Below are 21,489 nucleotides of genomic sequence, written 5' to 3'. Positions count from 1 at the left end.
TATACGAGTATTGCAGTAAACATATAGGTAATGTTGATTATTAGTATAGTTGTATGAATAGGACTATTCCGAATAACCCCATTCATAGAGGAGGGGGAGATACAGATCGATACATTTCCTGTATGAATGTTGATAATATTGCAGAATATGTATATTAGGAACTACGGAAGAAAACGAAATTAGTTCCTGCGACGTCATCTGTTCTAAAATGAAAACAAAATAAGGTGCACTTAAAACGTTAAAACGGCATGATAATAATATATTAACATTAATATTTATTGTTATCAACAATTTTACCTAGGAACCTACCATAGTCCTATTCATATCGAATATAATAAACAGGTTAGAATTTATATAGAGGTTGCATTTATCTCTCAGAACTCTAATACAATGCTTTCTAAGCATAAAATCCGATACCTACAATCGCCGGTGCATACTACTTGCGTCCGAAATAATTAACACTAGGTAAGTTGCGTCCCCCAAAAAAAGGTTCAAAAAGGGTCATAGCCTATTTGCGTCCCGGTATACCTTTTTAGACAGCCTAGATGCGTCCATAGCCTATTACAAACTAATGAGTAGATTAATTGCTTATGAGTAATAGGTCATTATGCATGGTTAAAAAAATGTTTATTAATTATATGCATTTGATTATATTCATTACATTATCACATCATATTTAAAAAAATAAAATTATACAAACTATTAATAGATTATGAAAATACAAGTTAAAAGAATTATGCATACCTATTTAAAAAAATATTTTATTATAAAATCGTCAATTGTCAATTTATTAAAGCTATAATCAAATTAAATATATGCATTTTTAACTACAACATAAAAAGACATAAATTATTAATTACTGAATTAAAACAAGGTTGGTTGAAATTTGAGTGAAACGTTTTTTAAATATATAAAAGCAGAATTGGTTTTTTCTCTGAATTTTTTTATTTCTTTGTTTAAGTAGTCAATTTTTTGGTTTTTTTTTTTTCTATATTCTTTTTTAGGTGTATTTATGCTATTCATTAACACATAAGTATTAATTTGAAATGATTTTAAAACATCGATAAATTGATAAATATTTGGATGGCTTGAGTAAAAGGATGAATTAAATTTGGAATGAAATGCCTCACATGCGTTCGTTGTTCGTTGTACACTAGATGAACATTGTGCCCATATACTTGGATGAAATTGAGCATTTTCAGATATATAATTTTCTAATATGTAATCAGTAAAATCTAAACATTCTACCGGAATGATTGGAATGATTTCATAGGCAAATACGTCACTTAACATTTCTGGAGGTAAAAATGGCAGTCCAAAACAAAGTCTAAGAAATAAACCTATTTCTGTTTTATTTTTATATTCATTTGCCAATCCAAGATTTTGTATTTTTCGCCACCTACAAAATTCATTTGTGAACCGTTAATCATATAAATATTTATTATATTTTTATGAATGTTAATTAATACATACCACGATTGTCCCAAGTGGAAACGACAACCTTTTATTTCCGCTTCTGTCCAAACTGTACACACAGCTTTATGAATTGCAATTTCAAAATCAACAAACACGGTATCAGGAGCAAAGGTAACATTATACTTTGAACACGATTCATTCAAATACGTAAAAGCTCTTTCGTATGTTTTATTTTCTTTGTTAGGTAGTAAAAAAAATGCCAGTGGAATATAATAATCATTCATCAGACCATGTATTGTGAACATTTGTAGAAAATATTTTGGGCAATATTGAAAAGTCCCGTCGATATATATTGTTTTAAGGTTACTTAGAAATCTTAAATTTTTTTCACATGAAAATAATATAATATTTGTTTGCTTATCGTTTACCATAACAAAAGTTTCATTTTCAGCTGTAAATATTTGGTTTTGTTGTAACATGTTGTGTACCTCTTCAGAATTTGTTGGTAATTTTGGCAAAATAGTTCTCCGAGCATTGTACATATTTTTACGTACTAGGTTAATATCTGACGCAGTAGAAGTAATGCATCCGCCACTCAGCTCAGTACAAATAAGTTTGGATGGTTTCATTGATATGTCTGTAATAGCTTTTCGTTTAAGTCCGTTGCTTAATTGTTGTCGTTTAAGGTGTGCAAGTTCATTTGAATCGTGATTATGTGACGTTGGTTCACATATCATATTTTCTAGAGCATCGATCTTATAAAAACTTTTGCAATTTTTATTTGTGCACTTCCACCGTTGTACTTCATTTTCAAGCATTTTATGGTAACTGAACTTATAGCCATTAATTATGAACAGTTCTTTTTTCGCGCACAATTTGGAACTAAACATTTTTTCCATTTTAACCACAAGCACTGTATAACGGGACAACTGGACGAGTGAACTTGTACTGAGAAATATACAGCACCGTGCAAAATACTTTATGTTATTTTGATCAATCATAATGATATAAGATATACCTATCAAATGGTGACAATCCTAGTAATCGATTTTATTACACTAACCCGCTGTAATGATATTAACATTTGTATTAGTGGGAAAATGCTGATAATATTTTACTGTTCGTCGTAGACATTTCATGGACAATTTACACATATTATTTACACATATTATTGTAACGCTTAATCGGCGTTATCGCATAATATTTATGGACGCAACTAAGTAATGACTTTAATGGCAGGTAAGAAGAATAATATGGTTGAGTTGCGTCCACAAAATGGGACGCAAGTTACCTGTTGAATTTACTACCTGTAAAATTTACCTTTTTCGGGGACGCAAGTAGTATGCAGCCACAATCGCATAGGTAGGTTATAGGTACCTACAACAGTTAAACATAAAATTAAAAATCAAATTTTTATTTTTATGAAAAAGTTTTTATGAATATTTATTTTGCTTTAGTATATTTTTAATTGTATACATACTACGGGGACGCTAGTGGGCGATTGTGAATTCCAGCTGCAATGAACCTAATATAAATAAACATTTAAAAGTGTTTTATACTAAGAATAATAATGTAAAAGTAAAATTTGAATATTTTTCATTAACAAACAACAACAACAATCTTAAGTGATTGTTTCTTTTTTTTAAATTATATTTTTAATTGTAGTTTGTTTTATTGTTTATGGTATTTTCTTGTTTTTTAGATCATTAAACTCGTGTGATAATAATGAAGATGTATAAAGACTGAATTTGGGTCTCCTACTGTGAACTAAATAATATAAGTAGTTATTTGTCGAGTATTGAAGTAATATCGATATTCTTATTATAAACGTGGTTTTTCAAAATTCCTGATTTTTTACCGTGGATGTTGAAAAAAATAAAACCATCATATTTTGCAAAATAATATGTAATTCGTAAAAAAAAAATGTTTGCGTAATCTCCGTCTATTAAACCATCCATTAGATAATCTTGTAAACAACTCTTGGATTATTATAATAATATAGATAAATGGCCCACTAGTGTTCGGGTATTATTTATTATAGGTAGTTTGATTTTCTCATATTTTTATGTATGATGAAAACACGAAAATACTAATAACTGCTTAAGATTAATCATAACGATACTAATAAATAATTTTCTACTTTATTAAACGCATTCAAATGAACATACATGATTTTTTTATCACCATTATTATTGAAAGTATAAACATGCGAATGATTTGATGTGGATCAGATGAAAAAATTAATATGACTTCAGGACATAATATTGAGAAATTTAAAATAGGTAAACAGCTTCGCTTAACGTCATTCTGGGCCGTTTAAACCACGATCATAATTTTGAATAGTGTAAAAGTAGCCCACTTCACTTTTAAATTTTAATGATTAACTATTATAAAATTAAATTATAGGTTTTTCATTTTGTAGTTTTTGTGTAGTGTGTGTGTGTGTGTGTGTTTTTTTTTCACTGAAGACGACATTGGAACGGGATTTCAATATGTTTATCTTTATTTCAACACTTAAAATACTATTAAATTAATTTTTGTTGAGACATGCTTCAGGCAACCACCAGGTCGTTGTGCTGCAATAAACCACTATAGGAACACAACGTGATAATTTAATAATTATCTAGTGGTGACTTGTATTGTAGTGCCCGCTATCGTCTTTTACACAAACATAATCTTGATTAAATATAAGAAAATACTATTATTTAAAGATTATTCATTATTCATACTTGTTAGAGTTGTCTCGCTGAAATAAAAATAAATAATACAATAAAAAAAAATTCTACAACTCGTCAACATTTCGATAATTTACAATTTTTAGTATCCATACCTATAGGTTATAAGAATTACTTTCAAAGACCATGATACAAGAATTCATATCAATTTTGCTTTCAATCATGTAAAACAATTTTAAGAGTAATAATTTCATAAATATTTTTATGAACGTTGAATTTTAAAATTTTACAAAATTGGATAATCGCTCGTAAAATAACAATTTTTCATCAATTGACATTAGTTTATTTATTGTACACTTGTACTCAACTTAAATAGTATGAATCGTAAACGCTTTAAAAAATTCACCGGATCTTTTTTATTTATCATTTTTTTTTACTCATTGCATTTTTCAAATTATTTAGTATGCATTAAACTATTTATAGGCATTTATTTATTTTTGTTAGATATATTAAGAATAACAATCATAGTTATTTTGTTGTTATTCAAAATATTATCCGTAGGGAGGGGAGCTTCAAATATTTTTCTACATTATTATATTTATTATATTATTCACAATAATCTTTTTAAACTAAAATTAATTTTAATAACAATGATATATTTGTCATTTATAGTTTGTTCACTATTATAGTATTTAATAAATAATACAATAAATGCGATGTTTTTGGCAAATATTAATCCAATCTACCGTATTTATTTTATATTACTATTTACTAATAGGTAATAGTAAAATAAATTACTTACAGCTTATTACCTTAGCTATATATATGTATATGTACTAAGTACTTGCAATAATATAGATAAACCGTCTTAGCTTAAAAGTTAGAATCGAGTTTCGTGTGAAATGATTGATTATTGAATTCAAATTTAATAAAACTATTACAGTAGACAGTGACTTGTTGTATCCCACACATTGACCCTGTACACACCATCGAGCAAAGTGACTTCTCTTGTTTTTATTTATTATTAAAATTTAAAATATTATGATGATAGTATTTGATGTTCACGTTTTTTACCTATATAATATTTTATATGTAAATTAATAACATAACATGAATAACAAGATAAAAATTTAATACATATTAGTCAACTAATTAATTATTTTAATACACGATGCCTTTTGAAAAAAATATATTAGTCCGTAATAATTAGACACATCAAAACATGGTAGTCTACGTATGTTATTGTACCTATCATATATAGGTAATTTTAGATCTTTCCAAAATTTAGCATATAAGTAAATAGTTTATCTTTTTCTGGTTTTAAACACTTATTTGCATAATTTTCGATACAAATATAATAATTAAAAATAATAAAGTAGGTTAGAATTTCGGTGGTGGATGTTTGTCCAACGTCCCTTCAGTTCTTGGACAGGATTAGTGTAATATTACTGTATTCGATTTGAATGCAATGATTGCATTCGATAAAAAACGATTCTTAGCGGACAAGGGAATTTTTTTTATTTAATTTTATTCGTTTCTATGGTGATAAACAAAGCGTTATTAGAATAGCTTAAGAATGATTTATATAAATAGGTAAATTATATAATTATAATAATAATTTATAATTTGGAAATATCATAAAAATGAAAAAAATATAAAAGAAAAAGCTCAAAAGTCACTCAAATGTTTTGAAAATTGTACCATGTCTAGGTAAGGATAATATAAGTAAACACCCAAATTTCAAGTTTTATGAACGTTATTAACTGAATTACAAAAAATAAAACTCCCAAAATTAAAAGTCAATAAATAGCTCAAAAATGGCTAAAATTTTCTGAACTTTAAATCGTAAGGAATAAAATCCAAAATTCAACAAAAAATATATCGTGTAATTTTTCATTTGAAACAATATTTCTGGTAGAAAATTTCGTTCGTAATTATTTAATATTTTTTTAGATTCTGAACGAAGTGAAGAATGTATTGATTTTACAATGATGTGTGTGTTATTTTTTTTTTTTTTTTTTTGTGTCTGTGTACATCATAACTAGTCAAAATAATGCTTCGATTTCAAACTTTGGGGGTGGTTTCCGATGTAAAAGTGAAGATCCTTGGTGCATTATAAAGGTTAAAAGTAAACATTTTTCAAAAAAAAAGAGAAAAACAAAAAAAAAATGACAGAAAAACGGGAGTTTTTGCGCAAAATCAGTTTTCGACCAAATCGATTTTTTATATGGTTGTAATTCAAAAACTAACCACTGTAAATACTTGAAATTTTCACAAAATGTTTATGGCAGTGCTATCAAAAATTTTTGACTTTTTTTGAGTTATTTATAGACCACTGAAATTTTCGACTTTTTTGAGAATTTTTTTTTGAAGTGTAGGTAAAAAAATAATGGACGACCAAAAAAACTTGAAAATTTAATACAAGGTTCCTTTTGAGTTATTCTTATTGTAGCTAAAAAAAATTAAAAATCGTAAGTCACAATTTTTTTTAATAAGCGTTTATAGTTCAAAATTTTACGAAATCTGTCGAAAACGCAAAATTTGCAAGTAATTTTGAAGTTGTAAAATCATAAAATTTTTTTGTTTATAACTAAGGATTAAAAATACAACACTAAGTTTTCCATAAGTTTTCCTTTAAAGTAGTTATAGAGACAACTCGAAGCATCATTATAGGACAAATTTTAAGTGCGTTTAAATTTTAAATTTTTACGAAATAGTGTAACGATAACGATTTATCCTGAAACGATTTTAAATATTTGTTATTATTCAAAAAGTATAAGTCCTAGATACTTGAAAATTTTACCAGTTATTAGGATTGACATTTTCTTTACATGATTTAATTTTCAAAATATTTTGACTTTTTTTGAGATATTTATAGACGACTGAAATTTTCAATATGTCTGAAGATTTTTTTTTGAAGTGTCGATAAAAATTTTTTGGCCCTATCAAAATACTTGAAAATTGAATAAAAAGTTCCTCATAAGTTATTATTATAGTGATTAAAAAATTATAAGAATACATAGGCACAATTTTTTTTTATTAGTATTTGAAGTTCAAATATTGACTTAATACGTAAAAATTACGGCAATTTTCAAATTATCTTGGATCGAAATTCATAAAAGTTTTTCTTTTTAATTCTAAGATTTGAGAATTTAATACAAGGCTCATAATATATTTTTACAATAGCAGTTGAAAAATAAAATAAATGTATAGCCAAAATTTTTTTTTTACATGTATTCAAATTTTAATTTTGACAACATACGTAAAAATCACAAAAATTTGTAAATTATTTTATCCTAGAAATTCATAAAAAATTTTACTTTTATACCTAAGATTTGAAAATTTAATACAAGGCTCCTAAAATAGTTTTACAATAGCATTTGAAACATAAAAGAAATATATAGACACACATTTTTTTTATAAGCATTTACAGTTCAAATTTTGATTAAATACATAAAAATTACGGCAATGTTCAAATCATCTTAGATTGAAATTCATAAAAGTTTTTCTTTTTAATTCTAAGATTTGAGAATTTAATACAAGGCTTATAATATATTTTTACAATAGCAGTTGAAAAATAAAATAAATGTATAGCCAACATTTTTTTTTTACATGTATTCAAATTTTAATTTTGACAACATACGTAAAAATCACAAATATTTGTAAATTATTTTATCCTAGAAATTCACAAAAAATTTTCCTTTTATACCTAAGATTTGAAAATTTATTACTAGGCTCCTTACAAGTTTTTCAATCTTTATCACAAAAAAAATGTCCACCGGAAATTCAAATTAAATTTTTATTAACATTTGAATTTCAAATATTGACAAAAATTCATCAAAACCATGAATATTTGCAAATTATTTTGTAGTTCAAAATTCATAATATTGTTTGTATTTATATCTAAGGTTATACAATTTAACACCAAGTTTTCCATAAGTTTTGCTTCAAATAGCTATAGAGAAAATTTGAAGCGTCATTATAGGAAAAATGTTTTGAGCGTTTGAGTTTTAAATTTTTATGAAATCGCGTAATGATAACAATTTATCCTCAAACCCGGTATTCGTATATCTATGATAATATAAGGTATTATGAAATTAATATGAATTATGATAACTATATGATAACTATACTAATTGATTAACCGTGCCTTATGCAAAATGCGTCTTAATTGAAAAATAAAATATTTGTTTCAAAATAGAATATATGACAATATTTAAATATAATATATCCTAGACTGACAAATCATCTCCGTTCAGAATCGTTTTTCGTATACGACGATACCTATCATTGCATTCAAATTTAATCCCATCCATTACAGTAACCTACTGTACAGCAGAGCGACATCCACGACTTAGCCGCTTTTTTTTTTTTTTTTATTGAGCATATTTACATCGACAACAAAGGCCATCAGTTACACATAGGTATACAGTAATTATATAATATAATATGTATTGATACAATGGAAAGTTATTAATTTGGATAAAACATTTTTTTTTTTTTATTATTTAATATTATAAAATCGTGAAATCGTACTTTTTTCTTTTTAACCGCTTTTATTTTGAGTATCGTTTCGAAAATCGAAAATGATCTTTTAAAGTACCAGCTCAAGAACATTATCTTACAGAAAAAATGCTATACTTCACACTTTTGTGCAATTTTAGAGGAAAAAAAAGTGTTGACAGAATAAAAAAGAAAAAGAAATAAACATCATTGTAAAACCAGTACATTCCTCGCTCCGTTTAGAATTTAAAAAAGGTAATTAATAATAAAATTATATAAAGTTTGTATATTTGTATTTTATATGAATTATTATACTAAAATGATTGCTTATATTATTGTGTCAGGAGTTCTATACTGATATTTGGAAATAGCATATAGATGCAGATACATAGTCGAACATTAAAACAAAATACCATGGTTCAATGATCCACTTGATATTAAGATATGTATATGTTATTTTAATGTAATAGCATTTGTAATCAGAAATTATATATTTTTTAATCACTTAATTATCACAAAATTTTCAATTTTTTTCGTGTATTGTTATATTTATTATATTATATTTAAATATATTTTCAGTACATATTTATTGCATATCTTAATTCCTTATTTTTTTAAATTAAATTGTTAGTGCATAAATATTTATAATCATAGTAGGTTCAAACCTATACTGAAAAATCCACCAAGCACACAATGCCAAATTAACCATTTAATAATTACTGAAAATATTATGTTGAATCATTGTGAGTGTGTGTTTTTTTTTGTAACGATTACCTAAATATATAGCGTGTAAAATGTATGTACATATTAATATTAGAATAATGTACAAATAATTGTTGCATGCAAAAAACCTCTTTCACAATATGGATATACTCAAGAGTAATAATAATGGTAAAAAAAGAAATCCTCTATTACAAAGGTGATTGCTTTATTATAATACATTGAGGATAAAATGCGTTCAGAACAATATATTCGTGTATTATAAGTGAACGTTTAAGTGTTCGCCATTGTATTGATTCGAGTATATGATGTCCGACCAGAACCATGTCCACGGTATAGACCATCGATTCTTTGCAAACAGAAATCGTAAAGTAAATCTATGTCACATTGTTTACGATGTTTTACATTAAAATCCGTAAGGGACCATTTTCAGCCGGTTTTCGACCAAAATAATAATATGAAAAACCTCTATCATTAAATATTGTGCAAATATTGTGCTGAACGCGACCCCATCGAATGGTTATCCAGTGATATTGAAATTGATTTATTCTATCGTAAACGATATATATTTTACGACGAGCATTTTTATTTTTTTATTTTGACAACTTACTACTATATTGTCGTCATCTTGTGTAGGCAAAACGTCGTAAAAATAATTTCACGTGTCATTTTTGTTTTTAGATTATTGATCGCTCTATTGGTATAGTATAATAATATAATATTGCTATATAGTTATTTGTTGTTTAGAGTACACTTCCGTAATAATATAGTTATTAGTTAAATAATATTTATTGACATTGACTTGTAAAAGTAGGTAATAATCACATGTGTGGGAAGATAAAGAAATAACTGTGGTGTAGGTCATGATTGATGATTGATTAATAATTATGCAAAAAATATTACAATATTTTATAATGATCGATGTTGTATGAATTTGAGCCGAGAATGTCTTAATACCATCTTAACTCTGAATTCATTAAATTCGATGATAGCGTGATTGTCACCTAGCTAAGTAGTTTTTTATTTCGTCTCACGATATTATATTGTCCTCGCACAATATTGTTATTTTTACCTATGATAATTTTAATTTCACTATGTACATGAGCTCTAGCTAACAGTGAATTTCCTAACTTGAGCTGAGAAAAAAAATCAAAGAATAGTATTACAGCGGAACTTCGATAACTCGAATCGGTTGAGGGTGAAAAAAAATTAAGTTATCAAAAATTCGACTTACGGAAATTCACACATATCATGCATTGTAAGGCAGGGGCGAAGGGCGCCCATAGTAAAATTCTCAAGGGGGTGACAACATTTTAATTTTTCAATCTATTTATAAAAAGGAATGACCACGAGGTAAGAAGGGGTTTACAATTTTACATTATATAATATCAAACTGGAAGATTAGAAAATAATAATTATTTATCCAATTAACCATAAAATTTATTTATTGAAATTTTTATTTAATTTAATAATATAAATTGAACACTTAAAACATTGATTATATTTGTTAAAATATTAATTTACAAATAAAAATTGTAAATTTCTTTTTTTAACACCAAATATTATTACTTGTTCTACATATTCATTCTCTAACTAAATAAACCAATTTTTCATAAACAAATTACAGATTTTCTTAGTATATTAAATTAAATTTTTAAATTTTATTTAAATAAATAGATTCTGATCACAGACCATCACAGTTAAAAATTTTTCAAGATTTTCGACATTTTCCGGGGGCATGTTCTTCCCTTGCACCCCCCCCCCCATATGGGCGTCCTTGGCAGGGGCCAAGGCATTCCTTCGAGTTATTGAAAATTCGACTTCTAGAGGTTCGAGTTATCGAGGTTCTAATAATGTACCTATAATGTAATGGAATTTTCTCAAAATTTTTTTAACACCATTTAGTATTTAGAACGTTTTCTATAATTAAGAAAAATAATAAAATACAAATGAAGAGGTAATAAAAATTAACATGAATCAATATTTTTTCTACTATAAGCAATAATATAAGACAATCATAACTAATCTGGCTATTTTGCTCAGATTAGTCTTATTTCCTGCTTGGGCCGGGCTGGTGAGGATTTTACGATGGACAAGACAGTTTTGGGAAAAACTATTTACCTATGTAATAATGCAATATATAATAACACTTAGACTGTCGAAAAAAAAACCACAATACGTTAAAATTATTATAATGCACAGGAGAGGCATCGTAACGATCAAACACAGTTTTGAGAGAAATAGTCTGTTGATTTTTCTTGTGTATTTACCGGTCGCCAGCCTACAATTTGTTAGTGTTTGAGGCACCGGTCTCGACGGGGTTGTCGTCAACTAAAGATATAGGTCGAAATCGTGATTTATGTTCATTTCGTGTTGTATGACGTTCGTTTTGTGTAATTCAGCTGCCAGACCGTCGTCGTATATAAAGACATAAATGACGGTGGTCGAGCCGCCTCGTAGTTGGTCAGCAAATAATGACATGAACAGTCTAGACAGGAATTTTCAACGCGTCTATGATATGTACCTATCTACTGACATTGATGTGTGTGCACTATCAGGATCACTGATATGGTATCCGAAATGTAAGAATGTCAGCCTTTCGCATCCAACAGCTGAGTGCACATGCCCGGAGAAATATTATTGTTTTATTCGTATCAACGGAAAATTTGATTGTTTTCAACCTCAATATGTATATATTATTTTAGTTACAATAAAATACGTACATTGGTGAAGGCGTGCTTCAATAATTTTGTTAGTACTGACATAAAAACAAAAAAAGACAAAGTTCAGAGTTTAGTGTACAATATTTTTTTATTTGTCACATTGAATAAAATTATTTAAGCTGAAAATACGTAATAAAAATAAAATGTTTACAATAACACAAACTATAATGATGAAAGCGAGAAAAAATAATTATAATTTATATTTTGTTTGCAAAACTCATTGTTGAGGCTATAATTCCTAAGATTGTGTTTTGTCTTTGTCTTAAATTTTGTATTTTTAATTAAATTAAATTAATTTTTAATTTTTTTTTTTAATTAGATATGCCATAGGTTAGGTTAGGTTAATTAGTATCACAAACATCTAACAGCCATGGATAAAATATATATCGTTTATCGTATAATATATTATAGAAATTAGTATTATATTATTATATTAAATCATAGGTACTAAATATATTGTATTAATCCATTATTTTTTAATACTTACGTTTGATGTTCATAATTTACAACTGTAGATTTCCATTACCGACCCTCTACGATCGGCCACGTCATGATATAACCTCGTTCCACTCATAGGAAACTCAAAACAATAAGCCTTGTATTCCCTGGTCCCCATCCGAGGCCGTATTAAATGCTTAACAGTTTGGTCGGCCGACTATGTATGTCACTGTGACTTTATGGTTAATAACTAATGTAATAGTCTACAACTTTTGGAAGGTTATTTTCCGGTTTTCAATGATGTTCTTAAGAAAAAAATTGTAAGATACCGCAAAAAAAAAAACCCAATCAAGTAGTACCTAATTAAACACTTGTTATTAATGAAATATTGACTATTATTCGTTAAACTTAGCTCCAAACAAGTATATAAATCCAATACATAGACCCAACGAAGTAGATTGATGGTACTGTATATAACTTTATTTTTTACTTGGTATATTATATTATGTGTAAGGGCTGATACACCAATGTGTACACAAGCTTATAAATTGTAATAAGTTGCTAGATGTATTATCACTATGAAGTTATTCTATACCTACATGCATTTTTGATCGATACAGTAATTAGCAACTGCATAACAATTATAAATTATAATTTATGATTAATATTACAAGAAATATTAAATCCCTCTAATTTGTAAAATTGAAGATCATAATATATAATTTTTAATTTGTCATAATATGTGAATTCCAGACCAATATGTTTAGAATTTTATACTTAAAAACTAATACTAATATGAATTAATATACAATATGATTATTAATTCAAACATATTTTACACTGTGCAAACTTTAACGAGTCACAAGCGGTACGTTTATCTTCCAAAATTGGTATGTTTTTGTTTTTAATAAATAAAAATGTCTATTACTCGTATTATTAGATATAATATTATCATTTTAGATTCCGCTGTATAAAGTGGTTGATGTATTTGATTAATGGTTTTACACTTTTTTCTATCTAATTAGTACTTAAGGTCATAAGTTAAATATTTCCACTAATTTTTAATACAATCGAGAAAAACATTCAATACAATTACGGGAAATCAGAAATAAATTTGAGTAATACCTACCGGTGTTTGACAAAATTGATTTGTAGATTATTGAAATTTTCACCAAATATTTATATTTGAATTTCTTGGATATGATAATAATATAATTTTTAATTATTTTGGGTTCTATTGCTCTATTTATAAACATTTGATTTTGTAAGTAAAAAAGTTTGAAAAATCAATATGATATTTCTGATAAGGTTTTTTCATTGCAAATAAACAAAAAGTTTAGATTAGGACTTTATTTATTTAATTTTTTATAAACGTTTTTGAAGCTTAAATTCAAACAGATTCGAAAAAATATTAAATTTAAGAGCATTTTATAGACACTTATAGATTATCATTTTCAATACACTTAAAATTTTAAATCTTTTTTCAATAATTACGTCTATTCACCTATTTATACCTCAAATTTCTTCACACATGCTTACGTTATTAGTAACAATATTAACAATAATGTATGAAAAAATATTATGTTATATTATATTATATTTATATATTGTTATTTCCATACATTAATTAAACATCTACTGATAGAAATTGAAATTACTAATAGTAATTAATTATAAATTATCTTTTAGATACATTATTGGACCGTCTTCTAGAAGGATATATCGTTCAAATTTAACACACCCATTATAGTGATTTACTCAATTATGACATATGACAAAGGAACATTTGAAACCTACTTACAGCATATTGACTTCAATGTTTTATTTCTTCTTAATTTGGTAATATCAAGGTATATGTGTCGTGGTATGCAAATACATAATTTTTTATCAAATCAGAAATATTATTTTAATTTTCATAATTATTTCCATTTAGTCAACAGTGCTTACTGCTTGCCCACATTTAAAATAATTGAAACAGACCACGCGGTGAAGTTTACACAATATGTAGTTGTTATACACACTTCTTGGAATAGGTTTTACACAGTAGTTTACACATTTCCTGGCCTGGGTTTTTAGTTTAACAGCTTATACGAGTACGTCAATGTACCTTTACATACCGTAAATATAATATTTTATAATTTGTATAATATACATTTGCGAACAGCCCGAACAGGTCATGCTTTCAAAGGTTCCAATGTACTAGCAAAATTCTCCGTATTATATCAGTAGGGTAAAATTAATATTATTCAATAGACCAAGCGTTGATAGTTGAGTGCATAACATATGATTTTTGTTTTACAAGTATATTAAGATATTGGTAAACAATTTTCGTCCTATTTATTAGGACCGAGCATATTTTAATTCAATGTATATAATAAAAAATTTTTTGCATTTAGTTATAAAATGTTAGTATTACGTAGTTATGTATTTAGCTGTACAGACCGTATAGTATATTAAAATAAAATAATATAATAAGTTAAATTATTGTTTTGTTATTTGCTGAAGAAACATAAACATAATATAATGTTTAGTGTTTTTATAATACATTTTTCATTTTATGTGTATGTTGTATACTGTTTCAATTTTTTTTTTTTAGTTTTGTAGTAGTTTACATTGCCACAAGCTAAGTTCAGTGGATTAAATTAATCAATGTAATTTATAATTTGGTGTTTGTTTAATACATTATACATTTTCAAAAAAATAAAATGTGCCGTTGCACCGTGGCTCGTAGGTCGCATGATTCATTTTTTCGAGTTATAATTTGATGGGTTATTAGAAGTTTATGTTTTTAAAACTCTATAAACAATAAAATATCATATTCAATCTCGAAAATTATCCAGAAAATTTGTACTATTAGTATCATTATTATTATTACTATTACTATTACTATCTGTATAAACAACATGTATTGTCGGCATAGGCCAATAACCATAAGATTTAACCTAATCTAACCGTGGTTGTGGTTATTAAAAGATTATCGCGATATCTCGACGAAATATTCTCAACCGTTTTTTCCAACCACCACGTCCAACTATAACCTAACGGAAGTAGGAAATTAATTTTTTTTTAAAACTTTTTAAAAACATTTTTTGTCCTGTGAAACCTGTCTATGTGGGCGCTGAATTATTTTTTAAGGAAAATATGGGCCGTTATGTTAAAATAATGATTTAATAGTACAGCTGGGATACGGTATAGGTAAGTAAACGCGTATATTCGTTATTATAAACTAAATTACATAAACTCAAACATCGATATCGTTCAAGTTTTTTCCGATATGATATAGTATCTACAAAAAAAAAAAATATCAAACTTATCTTAATATACCGTTTAAAACACGACTTTTCCATATTTTATTAATTTCGTACATATTATTATATAATAGTATTTTATTTTACTTTACGAAAACTGATTCTATATTTGTGATTTTAATTTATTTTATCTTGGACATTATCATAATATTTGATCCCCAGAGACATCAAGTATAACTCAAATCTAATTTATTCCCATTCCTCAAACCAAAGTTTTTCGTTCATAAGATTCATAGTAGGTACTTGCTTGAAGCTGCTTTCGATAAAACTGGATTTGTATACTCAGCTATATCAAACAATTCTAAGACGATCGATATCAACTTATTTGATTTACTTCGTACTGTTTACCATCACTAGAGCCTAGTCGAAGCTTGTAAATATTTATTTTGTTATTATAGTCAAAATAAGTATTTAAAAAAAAAACATGAAATATCAAACTAATCATTTTTTAATTTAACATTTATTTTTAACAATTTTCTTACAATTGGAGTCTGAATGATTAAAATAAAATAATAAACTAGGTCGAGACAAAAGTATTTCATCACAATAATATAGCAATGTATCATTTCTGTTTCTAAAACTTTTTCAAAAACCTAAAAATAAATTATTTGCTCCGAAAATACATTACAAAAGTTATTATAATTATAATATAGAATTTTGAATGGCGTTGACTGTTGTGGGGTGGCATATTATTTTTAAAATAAAATTATCTACCCATGTCTCAAAAAAAAAAATAATATATATTACACCTATTATATTATATATTTTTATATTGTCTATTATGAAAATAATTTTGAGTTGATAAATTGTATTAAAATAATAATACATATTATATTAAAGTAAAATATAGTGACGGTCAGAGGTTTCGCGGTCCACCAGTTGTCGACCCATGGACTAAACTATACACTAAGTAACTAAATAATATATTATAACTTATAAGCATAATATATTAAGCTAGTGGATGGTCATGATATCAAAAATCGTTACCTTTCTATTTAGTATATGCATATATTTATTATCACGTTCTTTATAATAACGCACTTAAAATATGCATTTAATACAAAAAAAAAAATTATTTAACAAAAAAATAATTTATTGAACAAATATTTAAAATTATGCATATCCACCCTTCGAAAATTTTTATGAAAATGTAAATTCATTTAAAAATTTTTCTACTCTTTGAAAGAATATCATTTTTAATTAGAATTATGAAATCTGCATTTAATCAAGTTGCGTAATTACATTAAAATCTGATCTCTATATAGCTGTCAGTAAAGCGTGTAGGGTTTGTATGCAATTACATTATAATTTATCTTCTTTTATGTATATTTTTGATTTTTTGTCAGGAAGCTGTATGCATTATTTTCAAGGGAATGACATCATTTTTTTTTTTTAATATGTCAATAGAACTTGATATTTAATGCATATTAAAGTGAAATGAAATTATGTACTTTGTTTTCAAAGCTTAATAAACGTGTAAAATAATAATATTTCATCGTAGAAAATTCTAATAATTATCTTTTTGACATAAACGGTTTTACGTTTTTCTATAAGAAAATCTATATTGTATAATTTTTAACAAGCGGCGATAACTTTTTATTCAAAATGTTGACGAATACATTTCCGAAAAATTATTAAAAATTTAACAAATTAATAATAATTGTATGAATTATTCAATTGTGTACATTTTTTCCATAAGAATTTCTCACTTATTTCTACGATTTTTATTGCGCATTATATTATATGTCACTTTGTGATACTTTTTATCGTATTCATAATATTATAAATAAGTGGTCTAGTCATCATTACTTCAATAAACCGTCATTTTAGTATAATGTTACGGTCCCGTTCGGTCCGTAAGCAACAACACTGCAATAGTAATAATAATTACGCCGAATGGTTGTATCAATAATAAATATTAATTTACATCATAATTTGATGCGTATAAAATCAATAAAATATTGTAATATTATGTTCGACACTTCCTATGCCGACTGCATGGTCGTATAATATTGAGCTTATCATTTTGTTTTGTAGTCGTTGTCGAATTGACCTCGCTTGCACATTATGCACACACGTCGTGTGCCGTACGGTCGAGGATGGTTTTGGGCGGCGGCGTTTTGGACGAAAACGGACGAGGGCACTACAGTTTTTCCCCGCACGTCGCTCGACCACGTTGAATTGGTGTCCACGATAACGCCGAGTAGGTATATACGACAGCTGAACAGATTAACCCGCAGTGGGTGAGTATATTATTATGACTCATAATTTATGAGCCCTGTTACAGCCATTAGTGCAGATAGGAGAGAGGGGTCTTCCAGGGTTCAAACATTCTTGAATTCCGACAGCAATGATTGAATGTGAACACAATAATATTATATTAAAGAAGTTTAAACAAAATATGATGGAGTAGAACCAATAGTTCCTACGTGAAAAAAAAACCAAACATAACGCATTATTATGAATATATTTTCCAATTTTCTAAAACTGGAAAATTACACGGTAGGTAGGTAAACTGCACTACCGATCATTTGTCATACTCATACGCAGTGTTGAGCCCAGATAACAAAAATAATATCTAGATGAGATAAAGTCATAAAGATAATTTCGTAAACAATTATCTAGATTCAGATTCAGATGATAATTTTTATTTTTATCTAGATAAAGATAAAGATAAAAATGTTTTTATCTAGATACCATAATAGATATTTTTAATTTTAACTTTAAGAAGTGTAAACTCCAAACTCTGTACCCAAAATTATTATCCTAATTAATAAATAATAATTGCATAAAAGACAAGTACCATTAGGATAAAATCTACTTAAAAATGGAATTATATTAACAAATTGGTAAAAGCATTCATAAATGTATCTAAGCATTGAAATATCAAAACATATTTTTTAATTATCAATAAAATTAAATAACATTTTGGAATTTTATTTTAAGATATAACTATATAAGTTTAAAATCTTATAGTATATTATGATGTTTAAATATAATATTTATACTTTTAAATATCAATTTAACAAATAGTAATTAAAAAACAATTAAAATTTAAAATTTACAATACAAATTATTTTAAAAGAATTCAGTTGTTAGAACTTAATTCTTAAATTTTTACTTATTATTTGATTTGCAGCATAGTAGCATTTCAAAGGTTTTGTCACTAAGACGATTTCTTCTAGGCGTTAAAACTTGAATTGCTCCACTGAAAAGTATTTCCACAGGGGCTGATGAGGGAATTGTAGTGTTGTATCTAAAATTATTTTGATCTAGTGGTTCATGTTCATCAGAGAAAGATGTAGAGTTGTTATTATTTTCTTGTAAACATGAGTAAAATTCACCATCACTCAAATCACTATCACTTTCAGAAATTGCTTCAGTTGGTTTTTGTGCAGTAGGTATAAATATGATAACATTCGTACAAAAATAGTTTTTTTTTGCATACATCCATATAACGAGGTGGTACCCAACTTAATTTAAATTTAGGATGACTAATTGAGGCTAGAATGAAACATCTACTCTTAGGTAATGAATAATGATAAATCAAATAAATAGTTAAATCTTTTTTGCTAGACTATGAATGATTTTATAATAATGGTCTGCAGTGTTTTAAATTTTCTAACATGATTAAAGAGCGGCGTAATACCTGAATAATAGGTGCAACATATCCTAAAAAGCCTTTTTTTCACACTGCATTTTATCGAGAAAAATGGCTAAAGGTTCCATCACCGTGCAATACTCCTCTAAAGGTTAGGTTAGGTTAGTGTCGAATTCCGATGACTATAATATTACAATACTATAATATGTATAGACATATTATAGTATTGTAATATTCTATATACTATATAGATAGTATATAGATTATAGACTTTTACAGTCATGCCTCATAATTAAATATTTCTATCACGAGTTCACGAAATAATGTGCGTCGCTGGACGAGGGTCTTACACATTTACGTAATAAACAATAATATTATTTAGCTTTTTATAAATAGACCAAAACTTAGTTTTTCCTTGAAACCAATTCATAATAATCAACATTACACGAGAAAAGTAGCAATAACTAATAAATAACAATCACATTCATGTTAGCGATAATGTGCAGAGATTCTATATTATACCTTGGTATACCAACATACTAACTAAAATATTCATGTTTTTTTTCAGGTATAATGCAATAATATTTTATTTGATCAACGATAGGTTTACTAAAACATTAAAAATTAAAAGTACCTACCAAACTACCAATAAATCAATCAAAACTAGAAATAATTTATTTATCTAGATAGGTATACAGTTTATCTTAGATGACAATCAGATATTTAATATCCTATTTATCTAGATACTGCTCAACACTGCTCATACGTAGGGTAAAGAAAGGTTTATTCGTGATACATGTAATTTTGTGATATTTCTTTATATATTTATTAGCTGAAAAATATCGAAATAGTGTCAAATGGTAGGTGCCCTAGGTACTACTGTCGGTTGACGTAGAGTCGTTGGGCGCGTGTGGTACATCAATTGTTTTCTATTAGTTTGTACATTCTTTATCCTTATTTTACATGCGTTCAGCTCATTAGTTTTAACGTACTTGTCCAAATCTTTGATTTTAGGACTTGTGTTAAAGTTAAGTGAATTATTTTCATTTAATTTAAAACTAGAAAACATGCTTGATGGTTAGGATAGGTTAAGGTTAGGTTAGGTTAAGTTGGGGCTAAGCAATGTGAAAACAGTACAGCCCCTATATTGTAGTGATTTACCAGGAAAAAATAGGTTAGGTTAGGTTATTAATTATTACTACCTTTCTGGAGTGAAAAGAGGCGGAATCTGATGCAGAGCCTTGGCAGACTCGCACGTCCAGAAGACGTAGCAGACTTACTTTGCAAATCGAGTTTGGACGAGCAACCCCGCAGACCCAGACCAGCGTCACAGAATACTCGACGCCATCTCCAGGAATATTAACTTCTTCTCAACGATGGTGGAGACTATCTAGGGACAGAAGGTTCTCCTTCTCGAGAGGATAAGGCAAAGAGCAGCCGTGCAACAGCAATGAAGATCGAAGATCTATTTTTTTCAAGAGAACATTAGTTAAGTTTACTCATGTGGGCCGAATGGTCAACCCAGGGTGGTTAGAAGCCTCCAAGTTCTGTGTATATTTTAGCAACATGTCAATTATTACTTTTTATATTTGTTAATTGCTGAATAAATGATATGGACAGGGAGGCAGCAATGGGAGACAAAATTTCCTTCCCTGCCCACGATTCCAACTGAAAAAAAAGTTATTATTTATTATTATTCATTATTACCTAACCATTACCACGAAATTATCTAACTTTTCTCAATGACTTTTTAACTTTTATAAACACTAACCAAATGACTTAAAATTCAAAAACTGAATATATTCTAGTAATTTTACTCTTTGAACATCAAACGATTAAAAAATTTAGTATAATTACCGAAATTGAATTTGTAATCAAACATTTAGTTAAATTATCACAAACATACCTTCCTTTACCCTACATATATGACATATATTATGGTAAAAATACATTGTGTACTTTTTTTTTTTTTTTTCTGTTTTAACCGACGAGACGCCGCGGGATCTGCTTTCGCATTGCTTCCGCGGCGCCGCCATCGTTTATTGACATTATCAAATATTAATTACATTACAAGTTTTACTTGGCTTCTTCCTGTTCTTCTCGGG

The 21,489-nt window shown here is 27.1% G+C and overlaps 1 protein-coding gene, 1 long non-coding RNA gene and 1 pseudogene across 2 annotated transcripts in view; 2 read left to right on the top strand and 1 right to left on the bottom strand.

Annotated features, from left to right (window-relative positions):
• Nucleotides 1-21,036, top strand: part of LOC149061630 (uncharacterized) — a 50,735-nt gene extending 29,699 nt beyond the window's left edge. Inside the window, exons 2-3 of the long non-coding RNA XR_016189645.1 lie at nucleotides 17,821-18,026; nucleotides 19,953-21,036. This is a non-coding gene — a long non-coding RNA (uncharacterized LOC149061630). The remainder of the gene's footprint in view (nucleotides 1-17,820; nucleotides 18,027-19,952) is intronic.
• Nucleotides 1-21,489, top strand: part of LOC149061615 (uncharacterized) — a 587,539-nt pseudogene that overhangs the window by 53,485 nt on the left and 512,565 nt on the right.
• On the bottom strand, nucleotides 865-2,337 carry LOC149061631 (uncharacterized). The gene is made up of 2 exons (XM_089221027.1): nucleotides 1,474-2,337; nucleotides 865-1,399 (listed from the first exon to the last, which is right to left on the bottom strand). The coding sequence occupies exons 1-2, from the start codon at nucleotides 2,313-2,315 to the stop codon at nucleotides 865-867; spliced, it is 1,377 nt and encodes a 458-aa protein (XP_089077153.1). The 5' UTR covers nucleotides 2,316-2,337.

The sequence above is a fragment of the Diuraphis noxia genome, unplaced genomic scaffold (genome assembly GCF_037042655.1).
Source record: "Diuraphis noxia isolate RWA-SAM2 unplaced genomic scaffold, SU_Dnox_SAM2 contig0001, whole genome shotgun sequence".
Lineage (NCBI taxonomy): Eukaryota > Metazoa > Arthropoda > Insecta > Hemiptera > Aphididae > Diuraphis > Diuraphis noxia.
This window is presented reverse-complemented; position numbering and strand designations above follow the sequence as displayed.

Coding starts and splice junctions, on each gene's coding strand:
- LOC149061631 (XM_089221027.1), bottom strand. CDS start 2,315: ATGGAAAAAATGTTTAGTTCCAAATTGTGCGCGAAAAAAGAACTGTTC. Junction 1,400..1,473: donor TTCCACTTGGGACAATCGTG/GTATGTATTAAT, acceptor TGAATTTTGTAG/GTGGCGAAAAATACAAAATC.